The following is a 15,094-nucleotide window of genomic DNA, read 5'->3' as shown; positions in this document are numbered from 1 at the left end:
CCAGGCCTCCCTCCTTGCTCGTAGATGCCGTCTTCCCTCTGTGTGTCTGTCTCTGCGTCCTAATTTCCCCTTAATATAAGGACACCAGTCATATTGAATTAGGGCCCACCCTGATGACTTCATTTAATCTTAATTGCCTTTAAGGAGCCTACCTCCCAATACAGTGACACGCTGAGGTACTGGGGGTTAAGGCTTCATGAAGCGTGTGAGTTTGGGGGGAGATACAGTTTAGGCCATACCAGGCTCTAGAGTCAGCTGGGCCCGGGCTGGCACTCTAGCTCTAATGCTCGCTTGCCACCCAATCCCAGGAAACCTCGGCTTCCTCATTCATAAAAGAGGAATGCTAACACCTCTCACTGGGGTGCTGCATGAGGGCTAAATGAGATGCTTAGCGCTCGGCACGGCGCTTAGCCAGCCCTGCGGTTACTGTACATCAGGGGAGCGGATGCTGGGGATGCCCCACCCCCAGCCCGCGGCCACCTGAGTCCCCCCGATGCTGAGGGACAGCTCACTTGCTCAGGTACACGCCCCTCATTCTCCGCCCCGGGGAGTTCTCGGTGCTACCCAAGCTGGCTCAGCCCACACAGGACAGTCCTAAATTGCGTCATTGAACGCCTCCGGGGCTTTACCCTCAGACCCTGAGAGACGAGGGGGCAGTAGTTAAATAGTCCAGCTTCCCCGCAACGATCATTCTCAAGCGTATTCTACGTGGGCCCCCAGCACGACTGAGCCCCAGCTGCCCACAGTGCCAGTTAAAGCAGCCTCTGCGTTTCTCCTTCCCCTGACGTATCCTTCCATTTATGCTTCCTGGGCTCACCTCCCAAATAAACCACTGGCAGCCGAGTCCTTGCCTCAACGTCGGCTTCTGAAGTGCCCAATGTAAGGTAATGAGGAAACTGAGGCCCAGAGCAGCTCCGCGGCTTGTGTGAGGGCACAGGTAGGGTGTGCTGGGCCTGGGGTTTGAACCATGGCCTCTCTGGCTCCAAAACCCATGGGCCCAATCACCATATAACCTCATCTCTGGTCCTGAATGCCTGTCCTGTTTCTGTCTTTCCTCATTCTGTTTGTTCTCTCATATTTTTATCCTCTTCTGTACAACCACGGGAAGGAAGCCATTTTATAGAGAGGGAAAAGTTTCTCCTTTTGTCTCCTAACAAACGTAACCTAACTCAACCTCCCAGCCTTTCCCCCTTGACCTTCATGCCATCTCCACTCCAGAGTGAGAGACACCAGAGGGACCCACGAGGGGACCCTGCAATGCCCAATGTGGCCAGAAGGGGTGAAGCCATCTCAGCCCACAGGGGGTTACCTAGGTCAAGCCCCTTTTATTGGGCATGGCCAATAGAAAGCTAAGTAGCCACGGCTCTTGCCCTGAACAAGCAAATGGTTTTATAGAAAAAAGCGTTACTTCCCTCCCCTGGAAAATGGGGATAATAACAGCTTCTTCGTCAAAAGGTTGTTGTGAGAACTAAACAAGACTGTGCAGGTATTGGGCTTAGCACACAGTAAGGCCCCAAGAGTTAAATAGAAATATAAGCTTCTGGTGGGGAGGACAGGAAGCAGCTGTCATTTCTGTCTTGGAAAATCAGGAAGTGGTAGTTTAAGCTGGGTCTTGACGATAAAGTATGAGTTGGAACTTAAGCTGCTGGTAACCGTGACGCTCACCGAATGGGGAGAGCCTGTCCAGGAGATAGCATGATCAACAAAGCCCTGATCACTTCATTTGAGCCCCTGGATCCAGCTATGCCTGAAGCCAGCACTTCCTTCGTTGCTTAAACTATTTTGTGTTAATTTCCTGTTGCTTGCAATGGGAGGGACCTAACATAAATCCTCGTCTTCTCTTTGCACGGGTTCTCCTGTCAGTCGTCAGATGAATATATCTTAACATTTCGACCGTTCTTCCTTCCCAGACCACACACTAATCTTACCAACAATGTCCAGCGTGACCGGTTGTCTGGTTATACCCACTGTGGCCCTCGAGTCTTCCAGCTGAGGCCGTAGGTCTCATGGGACAGAGACAAGCCATCCCTGTGTCTGGTCTCAATTCTGGAGCCACAAAATCTGTGAGCATAATAAATACCAGTGCTTTGAGTCGTGGGGATGATTTGTTACACAGTGGTAGGAACTGAAACACCCTCCCACCCTCCATGCCCATGTTCATGAAGAAAAAGATAACTCAAATGCGTGGCACAAATAGATAATCTTTAATGTCAATAAATAGCTCCCCATTATACCAGACAATACGCTGTGGGAAAAGATACAGAAGCATCCAACAGAGAGAGAGATCTATTCTAACTACACTAATTTCTTAGCACAAGAGAAATGACTTTGGTTCACACACAAACACGGAGCGATCCTCAGGGTGTGACGAGGAGGGGTATCGTCTTGGATGGGGGGTGCAGCAGCCGTGGTGGCCATTTTATTCCCTGTAACTGTCCTCTGCCGGTCTTCTGTGAGTCGCAGTCGCCACGATTCGGTCAAAAAACGTTACTTCTGCTCTATCGTATTTTATTTACTTGACTTATACACACGCTACTGTTACTGAAGGTGGGGTCTTCACAGACAGGGGGGCGCTGGGTGAAACTTCACTGATGGGCGAGGCAGAGAGAAGGGAGTGCTCGGGACTGAGGTCCCGGCCCAGCACCCTGCCCACTAAGGGGACACACAGGCACACACACGTGCTCACCTGAGGGCACACACACCAGAACATCCACGTACGTACCCACAGGGAGTCCCCAGAAGAAAAGCTAACACAAGGACGAGTTCAATTAAGCCAGGAGGGCCTTCTTACCCTGGAATAATTTTTGTTGCCGTTTGGTTTCTCCAAATAGTCTAATCTATTTATCACATCCACTAAAGAGAAGACAGAGTACTTAACACTTCTGGGGAAAGGTACCAGGTTTGAAGAACCCCTAGGAACAGCAGCCCATTCAGAAGTCACCCAGTGGGTGTGCATTTTGGGCCTATGGGGGTCAGGCCTCCCAACACTGGCCAAACTCTTAGAAAATTTTGTCTCAGTGGAGGTTGGCACCTCTGGGGAGGCCCTTTCTCTGGCCTGAGGTTGAAAGTGCATTTTGGGGCAGGGGGATCCACAAGGGCAAGCACTTGCCCGTAAGTCTCAGAGCAGAGCCCACTCGGCTCTTGACCTATGGATGGGACTTCTGGAAGGTTCTCAGGCCTCGCTCCTTGAGGGAGGCCAGTTTGTGATCAATAGCTTCCTTTCAGTTCTGAGAGGAGCTGTGTGTGTGGCGGTGAGTGTGTGTGCGGATGTGGATGTAATAGTATACATATATGGCATATTTTTTTGTCCTAAGTTTTCTTCCTTTTTTCACAAATGAAAGCTGCCTTCCCCGCAGCCCTCAGGTCACCTCCAGCGAGGCAGGCGACACACGGTCACACTCGGCCCGGGACCGCAGGCTGTGCCACTGCTCCACGGCCGTGCGGTGGGCGCTGAGCATCCGCTGCCAGTGGTTGGATTCTGAGGGGCCCGAGGAGTACTGGCCGATGACGATCCTCCCGATGAAGTCGTTGCTGCTCTTCATGTTGTGGCCGAACACTAGCCAGAGGGGCGAGAGGAGGAGGGGGCAGGACAGGAGGCAGGAGCGAGACAGGGGCGTTAGTCTCCAGACTCCTCAACTGTAGATGCGAGGACCTTGTTTTCAGGACACTGTTACTTTTAACCATGAGAATTCCCTGATTCCCTCATCATCCTCCCACGAGTCCCTTGGCTGCAAATTTAAGCTTCTGACTCGTAGACTCACCACACTGTCCTCAGGGCACTACAGCCGGACAGTCCTGGTGGAACTGCCAGCCACCACTGGAGTCCAGCTGAGCACTTAAACCAGGCTTCTCAAGCCCGGCACTGTTGACACTGGGGCCTGGATGATTCTTTGTGGGGCATCCTGTGCACTGTAGGATGTCCAGCAGCACCTCGAGCCTCTACCCACCAGATCCCAGTAGCACCCACCGCCCCCAGCTGTCACAACCCCCGAGTCTCCAAACATGGCCTGGTATCCCCAGGGGGTCAATTCATCCCAGATAAGAACCACTGGGCCATGGGGCCAGACATCCTAGGTGAATCCTGGCTCTGTCATTCAACAGCTCTGAGACCCTGAGACAAGCAAAGGAGCACCTCTGGCACTCAGTTTCCTCCTCGGTTACACAGGAATCTTAACAGTACTTTGAGAGCTTTCAGTGGGATAATGCACACTGTGCCTGGCACTCAGTAAGTGCTCAATAAACACTACACTGCTCTTTCGATCCTCAATTTCTACCTCTTGACCTTTTACAAACAGGACTTAGGCAACAGAGGCAAGTTTCCTGAGAGAAAGGGCTCCAGCAATTTCTCCTCCCCTTGTCGCACTGCATGACTCTTTGGAAGGCTGTTAATTCCCATGCAAGCTTAATTTGTGTCTTTCAAGCCTAATGAGATAGTTAGCTTGATTTATCTTTCCAGCCGAGTTCTGCCTAATTCCTTATCTGCATGTGGGTAGTCCAGGCATGCCATCTCACTAACGGGGAAGCAGGCTGTGTCTGTGTTACAAATGAAAGACTACAGAATGGGGACCATCACAAATTCACCCAGCGTGAGCAGAGCACAGGCAGGCTGGATCCCAGGAGGGATGCCCATTATCAAACAAACCGGCTAAAAGATGCAGCCCAAAACAGAGCTTGAATGCTAACAAATCTCTGTTTCTCCCTGTGGGGCTCACATCAAGAATTCCAAACGTAAAAATATGGGGAAAAAAAGAAAAGTTGGAAAACAAAATCAAAAATCCCATCCATTGTCTTTAAACCCAAAAAAGACCTAGAGTGAACCAGGCTAAGTGAAACGCTGTGCCATCTCCATCAAGTGTGTCCCGTACCTGTCAGCTCCATGAACAAAAATTGGACCATGTATATTTTTTGTACATTTGGTAAAGTGTTCACTATGCATAGGTAGACCTTATTTATATGAAAATCCCTTACGGAAGAGAAAAATTAGGAAAAGAATCTTTGCTTAATAAAGGAAATTGCTGAGAAGCTCTCTGATGCATCTTTAAAAAAAAATCCTTTTTGAATAGGTAACATTCAGGACTCTTGAACTACACCTAGTGGGCAATGTAAGGTTTAATTTTCACCAAATGAAAACAAGTTACCAGAAGTCCCCTTCCCCGTGGGCCTCAAATCTAAAGTAAGGCATTAGGAGACCATTTCAGGCCCCATTTGGTTTTCTTTCCTGGGGGCAAAATGTTCTGTCTTCCTCTGCCTCTCCAAAGCTCAAGAATGAAAATGCACAAACATCCTAGTCAATAGGTGTAGGTTTTGCTTCCTTGGCAAGTGGTTCTAAGAAAGGAAATCTCAAAGGTTCTCAGGCACTGTTGGTGAAAGAGGAAGCACGTTCAACTTTTGGGGGAGGTTCGCAGTATCTGCTCAAAATAAGAATGTCATTACTCCAGATCCAGCAATTCTACTTCTAGGGATCTGTCCCATAGAATTATCTGCACAAATGGACAAAGATAAACACCCAAGAATTATCCACTGTAGCAGGGGCTGGCAAATTAGAGCCCTCAAGCTAAATCTGGTCTGTACTGGTTTTTTGTAAATAAAGTTTTACTGGAACCCAGTCAAACCCATTTATTTACATAATGCCCGCAGCTGCTTTTGTGCTACAGCAGCAGAGTTGAGTAGCTGCAGCAGAGACTGTGTGGCCCGCAATGCTGAAAATATTTGCTAGCTGGCCCTTTGCAAAGAAGTTCACCAACCCCTGCTCTAGAACATCATTTGTGAGAATGAAAAATGGAAATAGCAAAAACACTTCATGATGAAGTGTGGCTGAGGCTTGTTGGTACCCTGCCTGCCCCCTCAGCCCACCCCAGAGGCTACCCATAGCTTCTGTTGCTGGCATCCTACCATGAGCGCCCGGTGCTCTCTGCCTGGGACGTGCCAGTGTATGCTGACAATGTGACTTTCGGTAGGGGCCTTGGACCACTCAATAGAAACTTGACCTCTGAAAAGGCTGGGGACTAGGGTCAATCCAAATCCTAGACACCAAGCCTTCAGTGCTCTTCCCTGGTTGGTGATCCTCCGAGCATGCTGCCACACATCGTTACTGGGAGAATTAAGTGCTGTCCATACACAACTGGAAACTCACGGCTGGTCTCTCCTGGACTCTGCCTTCTGCTGATTTGGGTCTGTATCCTTTCACTTCAATAAACCATAACCAGGAGTATAACAGCTTTTCTGAGTTCTGTGAGCCCTTCTAGAGAATCACTGAACCTGACGGTGGTCCTGGAGCCCTCCCGAGATGCAGTTACCCACGCATCAATCGTCTTTGACTGGGGGCTTCCCTGGTGGCGCAGTGATTAAGAATCTGCCTGCCAATGCAGGGGACATGGGTTCAAGCCCTGGTCTGGGAAGATCCCACGTGCCGTGGAGTAACTAAGCCCGTGCGCCACAACTACTGAGCCTGCGCTCTAGAGCCCGCGAGCCACAACTACTGAGCCTGTGTGCCACAACTCCTGAAGCCCGCGTGCCTAGAGCCTGTGCTCCGCAACAAGAGAAGTCACAACAATGAGACGCCCACACACCACGATGAAGAGTAGCCCCCGCTCGCCACAGCTAGAGAAAGCCCGTGCACATCAACAAAGACCCAACACAGCCAAAAATAAATAAATAAGTAAATAAATCAATTAATTAATTAAATAAGTTAAGAAAAAAATCGTCCTTGATTGGCCTGCCTCCCTTCCTGGTCTCACTTCCCCAGCCTCTTGTTGGTGTTTCCTGGGGTCACCTTCCTAGTAGCCTGTTTGCACCCATGTCCTTGTCTTAGGATCAGATTTGGGAGCACCCAAACTAAGACTGGAGAGGACTAATTATGAGTTTTCTTTTTTTGCGGTACGCGGGCCTCTCACTGTTGTGGCCTCTCCCGTTGCGGAGCACAGGCTCCAGACGTGCAGGCTCAGCGGCCATGGCTCACGGGCCCAGCCGCTCCGCGGCATGTGGGATCCTCCCGGACCGGGGCACGAACCCGTGTCCCCTGCATCGGCAGGCGGTCTCTCAACCACTGCGCCACCAGGGAAGCCCAAGAGGACTAATTAAATAATTTCTGATGTGACAACACCATGGAAACCAGAACCATGGTAAAAAATGAGACAGACCTATATATACAAGATGGAAACATCTCCAAGACATATTGCTAGGAGACAAAATCAAGTTGCAAAACAGTATATGTAAACACAATCTCTTTTTGCTTAAGAAAATGTTAACATATAGAATAGAAAATAGTATCTGGAAGAATATTCACAAAATTGTTAAGAGTAGCTCTCTCTGGAGAGAGGAAACAGAGAACTTGACACTTTTTCTAATTATTATATAAGTATGTACAGTTTGAACTTCTTACTAGAATATATTATTTTGGAAAGAAAACAAAGGAAAAAATAAGTTCATATTAGAGAATTAACATCGAAATTACCAGAAGGGCAGAACGATGAATGGAAATCTGATAGCCTACATTCCTTATCCCAAGGTGCAAAGTAACTTGGCTTGGTAAATCACTCAGCACTTGAAAGGTGGTCGCTCCTCAGTGATTCAGCCCTTCTGATGGGAAGCAGTTGCTGCTATGGCCGTCTGACCTAATTGGCAGGCTTTGGGACTTGCAAATCACTTGGTAAAGTTATGGCAATCTTAACAGTCTTTTAAAAAACATACATTTAAAATGCAAATTATAACAAGCGGAATAAAACTAATGACTTCTATCATAAAATTTGCCTGGGAGAGTATCAAGATTTGCCATCATTGTAAATGCTAGGGAGTGTGAGAATAGGGAATTAAGACTGGATATTTATTGAATCCAGAAAGGGGCTCAGAGACAGGAGACCAGATACCCCTGACCACTCCACTTTGTAGATAGGGAAGCCAAGTCACTAAGCAAGCTGGTGAGACACTTGCAGCAAAAAACCTGTAAAGGAAGCAAATTCCTCATAACTAGATCCCTACATTTCTCCTCTTTAGAAACAATAACATCCAGGAATTTTGTTGTGAGGCACCCCAAATATCCGCACTGGCTGTTATGGGGGACTCGTCTTACTGCAGTCAACAGTATATACCTGCAAAATGTATAGGCTCTAATTTACCCTCATCATCTGGAGGGAACTTCAAAACAACCTTTACAAACCAGAGAGTGACAAAAAGGCATAGATGTCAGCAAGGACCTACTGTATAGCACAGGGAACTGTGCTCAATATCTTGTAATAACCCATAATGGAAAAGAATCTGAAAAAGAATGTGTGTGTGTGTGTGTGTGTGTGTGTGTGTGTGTGTGTGTATAACTGAATCACTTGGCTGTACACTTGAAACTAATACATTGTAAATTAACTATACTTCAATTTTTAAAAAAACGCATAGATGTCACAAAGTCCATGCACCACAAAACCTGTGAAGAGGGCACCTCGCATTTCCTCTTAGATCCTATTTACTCTTCATGGCTTTAGACATAATTCAAATAAACTTGGTCATGTGGTTTCCCCATCTGGAGTAATTAAAATTAATCTGGTAGATTGTGACTACCAGACAGATACCAGAACTTAAAAAAGTACAACAGAACCAGGGTTATTTGGTGAAGGGGCAAACAACCCTTTTCTCCTTCATAGAGCCTGGGGAAATTCACTGTGTGATCATTTATTTTTATAATTAGGATTCTGAATCAGTGAGAAAGCTCAACGTCCTGGTTAATGGGTCAAAGGAAGTACAAACAGTTTTCTATCAAACAGTTAAAACTTTAAAGCTTTTTTTTAAAAAAAAATCAATTTATTTATTTATTTTTGGCTGCGTTGGGTCTTCGTTGCTGCCCGCTGGCTTTCTCTAGTTGTGGCGAGCGGGGGCTACTCTTCGTTGCGGTGCGCGGGCTTCTTATTGTGGTGGCTTCTCCTGTTGCGGAGCACAGGCTCTAGGTACACAGGCTTCAGTAGTTGTGGCACACGGGCTCTAGAGCGCAGGCTCAGTAGTTGTGGCGCACGGACTTAGTTGCTCTGCAGCATGTGGGATCTTCCTGGACCAGGGCTCAAATCTGCGTCCCCTGCATTGGCAGGTGGATTCTTAGCCACTGTGTCATCAGGGAAGTCCCTAAAGCCTTTTTTAAAGTTTAAGGGGAACGCGTTTGGCGAGTAGAAAATTTACTCACACAAAATCCCTTTAGTGCCCCTCCCCCAGTGATCAGAGTACAGCACCAGGCATGCCAGGAACGTGCTCTGTGCCCTGTCACACTGTCCTCTCTCTAACCTCGACAAACCTCATGCATCCTGACGGCTACAGTCTCCAAGGATCACCCTCTGTGTGGGCCAGTGAGTCACTGAAGTCCAGCTCTATCCTCAGACGGGGCGTGGACACACCTGGCATATTCTACTTTCTGAAATTTATCTCTAAAGAATCACCAACATATTGAAACCATGTACAAGCCCCTGCCTCCTTGTCATGTTGTAGCAAAAACAGAAATGAGGTTTTTTTCTTTTCTGACAAACAAGGAAAATAAAGGAACAATGGGTAGGCTAGGGAAACAACATAAAACTGGCCTGAAAGAGTTAAGCAATCCTAGTTTTACTTTAACTGTTACTTGTCCTTCACAAAGCTAACTCCTTAAACACTCTCTGACTCATGTGAATTACATCCTGCACCTAGTCTTTACATCCCCTACACTCCCTTGTAACAATTTACCCCTTGTAGCATTCTTCATTTCAGAAAGGTCACCAGCCATAACCCACAGATGAACAGACCTAATTACTGGGTTGCCTGACGCCAGCTGTGACTGTTTTAACTTTTTGCAAAAAAAAAAAGAATACAAGGCTGTCACTGCTTTGATCCTTATCATCTATCCCAGATCTCAGACTATAAGACCTCTCCTGGGACTCCACTGGTGGTACAGTGGTTAAGACTCCATGCTCCCAATGCAGGGGGCCCAGGGTTCGATCCTTGGTCAGGGAACTAGATCCCACATGCATGCCACAACTGAGAGTTCCCATGCCACAACTAAGGAGCCTGCCTGCTGCAACTAATACCCAGAGCAACCAAATAAATAAAATGTCGAAGAGAAATGCACACTTCGATATACATCCCAAGGAGGGGAAAGAAAAAAGACCTCTCCTAATTCCCTGAAGAGGGGGGCACAGTTCTTGAGGCGCTAGCCTGCTGTGTTCCCTTTTTGTCCGGCAAAGAATAAAGCTCTTTCTCCTCCAAAACTCTGTCTCCATATCTTATTTCAGCATCCGTGTAAAAAGAGCCCATATTTTGACATCAATACCTGTCTGCTTCTGTGGTGATGATTGCCATGGCAATTCAGGTTAGGGAACCACAACTGGCAAAACAAAAGCATGATGAGAGGCACCGATGGGCTCAAGGCTTTGAAGGAACATGGAGCGCACCACTGCTTTACGAAGCACCTACTATGTGTATGGCCCAGGGCTAGGCATATCACATGGATTAACTCACTTAATCTTCATATCAACCCACTAGAATGGGGTTTCTCACCCTCAGCAGTGCTGACATTTGGGGCCAGATGGTTCTGTGTTATGGGGGCTGATCTGAGCACTGCAGGATGTCCAGCAGCACCCCTGGCCTCTGCCCACTGGATGCCATTAGCAGTCCTCTCCCCAGCTGTGACAACCCAAAGTATCTCCAGACATTGCCAAACATAATCCACCCCCTCCCCTTCCACTGCTCTAAGGCAGCTGCTGTCACTGGCCCATTTTACAGCTGGGGAGCCGGAGGCCCAGAGGTGCAGGGAGATCCCTGCTCCAGTCAACATCCACGTGCCCTGAGTGAGTCAGGGGCAAGTTGAGGCTTTCACGTGTTGAAATGTGCTGTAAAAATGATTTTGTTCTTTCCCACAAGAGCTAAACTCCTTTGGTTGCTAATTTAGTTTGCCAAGGCAGACGGTTCTGGAAGGGAAGCTGGACGACTTAGAGTGTGGGTGTGATAAACACTGCAAATGAAAAGGAAAGAAAATCTTGATCTTTAGCAGTGGGAGCAGACTCGGCAGCTGCCCAGTTTGCAGGTTTTGCAAGGTGCTGCCCCCACCTGCACAGAGACCCCCGCCTCACGGAACCCCACCTCGTCGCTGTCCCCTGCAGTCCACCTCCGGGTGCTGGATTGAACGTGCTCCCGCATTTCTGAAAAAGCTGCACTAAGCTACCAAAACCCATCCTAGCTGTTTCACAGTCCTCTTGAACTTGTCACTCTGGAGGGATCCCCACACTTCAGCAGGCTGTTCGGGAGTGATCTCAGCCTTTGGAGGAGCCCAAAGCAGTCTACACGCCCCTGCTTCCTCCCCTTCCCCCTCCCCACAGGCCACTCCACAAACGCACCCATATTCTCTTTTCAACTTTTGCAAAACTTCCTCAAATTACCGTTGGTCCCCTGCATCCGCAGACATGGAGGCCATTTCATATAAGGGACGTGAGCAGCCACGGAGTTTGGGATCCAAGGTGGGTCTGGAACCAACTGCCCGCAAGTACCTCTTGTTTCTTCTCTCTGGAACCTAGAAGCTGTTTCAGGTTTTTCTTTAAAACCAGGTAGATCATATCACTTCCCTGGGCCTCGGTTTCCCCATTTACACAATGAGTGGGTTTATGTAGGATTTAGGGTCCCTTTCAGCTCTGAGATTTCTTCAGTTCCAGTTTCATCCGTGATTTAAGGGTGACGTCGTTCATGCTTTCTCAGCTCACAGCAGCTGCATGGACGGAATTTTTTCTCCATGTTTTTCCTTCTAATAGTCATCGTGACAATTTAGATAGCAGTATTACAATAATTTAAAATCAGATGCCGAATCCTGACATCTTTCTACTAGGCACTGAGCAAAGTACTTTATATACATTTTTGACTTAATCAACACCACCATCCTATTAGGGAAGGTGCTATTTATACACCCATTTTGCAGATGGGGAATTAGAGGCTCAGAGGGCTTAGGAGGTTGAGTGTCCAAGGTCACACAGCCAGCATGGGCATAGAACGAATTGAAATTCAAAGCTCAGCATCATTTCTCCTCCTTCTGTCTCAGAAAGAAGAGACTTCTCACCCATTCCCCCCTTCCACTGACCCTGACACAAGACAAAGACAAGATTAGGAACAGAAATATACACAACAGGTCCTCAAGTCAGCATGTCAAGGAGAATGGCCCTAAAACCCCCTCATGACAGTGCCGTGTTGGAGACCTTTACACCATCTCTCTGGGGTCCAGAAAGGTCAGGTTAACCTCCAACATCTGAATGGATGGCTGCTTCTTCAGGGGCGCAGCAGACAAGGAAGTTGTCTTATGTTTAGGGACATTGATATGAAAAGTATAATAATACCAGCTAACATTTATATAGAGCTTATCATGTGCCAACCCTGTTCCATGGACTTTGGATACACTAAATTATTTAGTTCACACAACTCTATTTACAAAGAGAGTACTATTATCTCCTTGGGCCTAGAGGTCACACACTGGCATCATGGTCTGCCTCCCTGAAGATGGACCTGGAGAAAACCCTAAGCAGGTTTCGGTCATCTGGGTGAAAAATTCTGGGATCCCAGTACTCAGAGGTGATCTGGAAAGGAAGATGTGGGCTCCAGGTAGGCACGTCTCCTTGTCTCCCTGGACTCCTTGCCTTTAGACCCCCTCAACCCATTTAAAGTACAAGGCCCAGGAACACCTAAATAGACATTTCTCCAAAGAAGACATACAGATGGCCGAGAGCACATGAAAAGATGCTCAACATCACTAATTATTAGAGAAATGCAAATCAAAACTACAATGAGGTATCACCTCACACCAGTTAGGATGGGCATCATCAGAAAATCTACGAACAAGAAATGCTGGAGAGGGTGTGGAGAAAAGGGAACCCTCTTGCACTGTTGGTGGGAATGTAAATTGATACAGCCACTATGGAGAACAGTATGGAGGTTCCTTAAAAACTAAAAATAGAATTATCATATGACCCAGCAATCCCACTACTGGGCATATACCCAGAGAAAACCATAATTCAAAAAGACACATGCACCCCAATGTCCATTGCAGCACTATTTACAATAGCCAGGACATGGAAGCAACCTAAATGTCCATGGACAGATGAACTCATAAAGAAGATGTGGCACATATATACAATGGGATATTATTCAGCCATAAAAAGGAATGAAATTGGGTCATTTGTAGAGACATGGATGGACGTAGAGACTGTCATACAGAGTGAAATAAGTCAGAAAGAGAAAAACAAATATCGTATATTAATGCATGTGTGTGGAACCTAGAAAAATGGTACAGATGAACTGGTTTGCAGGGCAGAAATAGAGACACAGATGTAGAGAACAAACATATGGACACCAAGCGGGGAAAGGGGGTGGTGGTGGTGGGATGAATTGGGAGATTGGGGCTGACATATATACACTAATATGTATAAAATAGATAACTAATTAAAAAAGAAGACCTCTTTAAGTAATAGAAGACGTGAAGAGATGAAAAATAAATAAATAAAATAAAAAAATTAAAGTACAAGGCCCAGGGTAGAGGCCCCTTTTGCCCAGGTCTGCAGGCAATGATGGCTTAAAGTGTTGGGTTCCTTTAATCCAGCGGTTCTCAGCTGGGGCCAATTCTGCCCCCAAGCTTGGCAATGTCAGGAGACATCTGGATTGTCACACTGCGGATGGGGGGTTACTACCCGCATCTAGCGAGTAGAGGCCAGGGATGTTCCTAACCATCTTACCCTGCACAGGACGGCGCCATGACAAAGAATTATCTGACCCCAAATGTCCACAAGTGCCAAGGTTAAAAATCCTGCCTTACGGGAAAAGCACGCATTTGGGGGTTTCCCTTCATTAACACCCAATCCATTGTCACCAAAGGAAAGTCCCTGTGACCCAAGTGGCTACAAAGATCTGCAGGGAAAAAGAGCTGGGAGGGGAGAGGGAGGGAGAGAAGTCACCTCTCTGAGATAAAGAGGGTTTGGGAGCTCAACAGAGAAGAAATTCCAGAGCAAATTCAGGGCGAGAGGAAACGGGGAGTGGGGGGAGGGACTGCTGAGAATGTCGCTGTGACTTATGCATCAGATCTTCCTTGGCCAAGAGAAAGAACTCAAGATTGCAATCTGTTTTAAAATTCCTTCGGACCACGGCCGGACTACTTCTTGGTGTCTGTGTGGAAACTGAGCCATGTGGAGCCTGCGTTTACAGGGATGACATGTGGGTTGAAGAATCACGTTCAGATCTGTGTGTGGATCACACTGTCTAGGAGGAAGCATTTAAAAGTGTGACTGTAATGTAATGTGCTTGCTTTTACATGAACAACTGAAACTTACACGTCTCAATGAGGATCATCTTTGTAATATTTGTTTAAGAGATGCTGGCATTGCTTTGGGAGAGAACGTTCACTGCAAACTGTCTTCCGAGCTAGTTATACGACACCCACTTGAGCTTTAGAAGATGCCCCTCGTCTTCTAAAATAACTGAGAAAATAAAGGAGAGAGACCACGAACGTGAGAATCACTTGGAAGACTTTTAAAAGTATCAGTGCCGGGGCCTCACCCCAAGAGATTCTGTTGATTGGTTTAGGGGTGGGGGACTGGATGTCCGTGTTTTTCAACAGTTCCCCAGGTGAGTCTCATGTGTGGTCAGGTTAGACACACTGTATTAGAAGCAGATCAAAATATCCACTGGACTGGTGGCTTAGCTGGGGAAAAACCCCACACGTTTGGTGTCAGAAATGTTGTGAGTAGAGAAAAACAGACAGTTTTTTCTTTTCACTGTGTTCCAATAAAACGTTATTTATAAAAACAGGGAGTGGGCCAGATTTAGCCCATGGGCTGTGATCTGCCAATCCCTGATCTATCTAGGGCAGTGATGTTCAAAGTATAGACCCCAGAACACCAGCTTCAGCATCACCTAGAGCCTATTAGAAATGCAAGTTCTCAGGTGCCATCAAGGATCTACTGAATCTACTGGAGATCTACTTGTCCTATATAATTTTTCCTTATTCCCCAACAGAGTCTCTTTCTTAACCTTCAATGTGGGTCAATGCAGCAACTGTCTTGAATCCTAGCTCAAGACGAGGTGTCAAATCCTAGTGATAGGTGGAGGCCCAGCTGGGATCCAG

At 47.2% G+C, this 15,094-nt stretch overlaps 1 protein-coding gene across 1 annotated transcript in view; it reads right to left on the bottom strand.

Annotated features, from left to right (window-relative positions):
- Positions 1 to 3,070: 3,070 nt before the first annotated feature.
- SYT17 (synaptotagmin 17) overlaps positions 3,071 to 15,094 on the bottom strand; it is a 90,233-nt gene continuing 78,209 nt past the window's right edge. Inside the window, exon 8 of the mRNA XM_065892727.1 lies at positions 3,071 to 3,556. Within this exon, the coding sequence (XP_065748799.1) occupies positions 3,360 to 3,556 (197 nt within the window). The 3' untranslated portion in view covers positions 3,071 to 3,359. The remainder of the gene's footprint in view (positions 3,557 to 15,094) is intronic.

Source organism: Phocoena phocoena, chromosome 15 (assembly GCF_963924675.1).
Source record: "Phocoena phocoena chromosome 15, mPhoPho1.1, whole genome shotgun sequence".
Classification (NCBI taxonomy): domain Eukaryota; kingdom Metazoa; phylum Chordata; class Mammalia; order Artiodactyla; family Phocoenidae; genus Phocoena; species Phocoena phocoena.
Note: the sequence above shows the minus strand (reverse complement) of the source record. Positions and strands in the feature narration are given on the sequence as shown.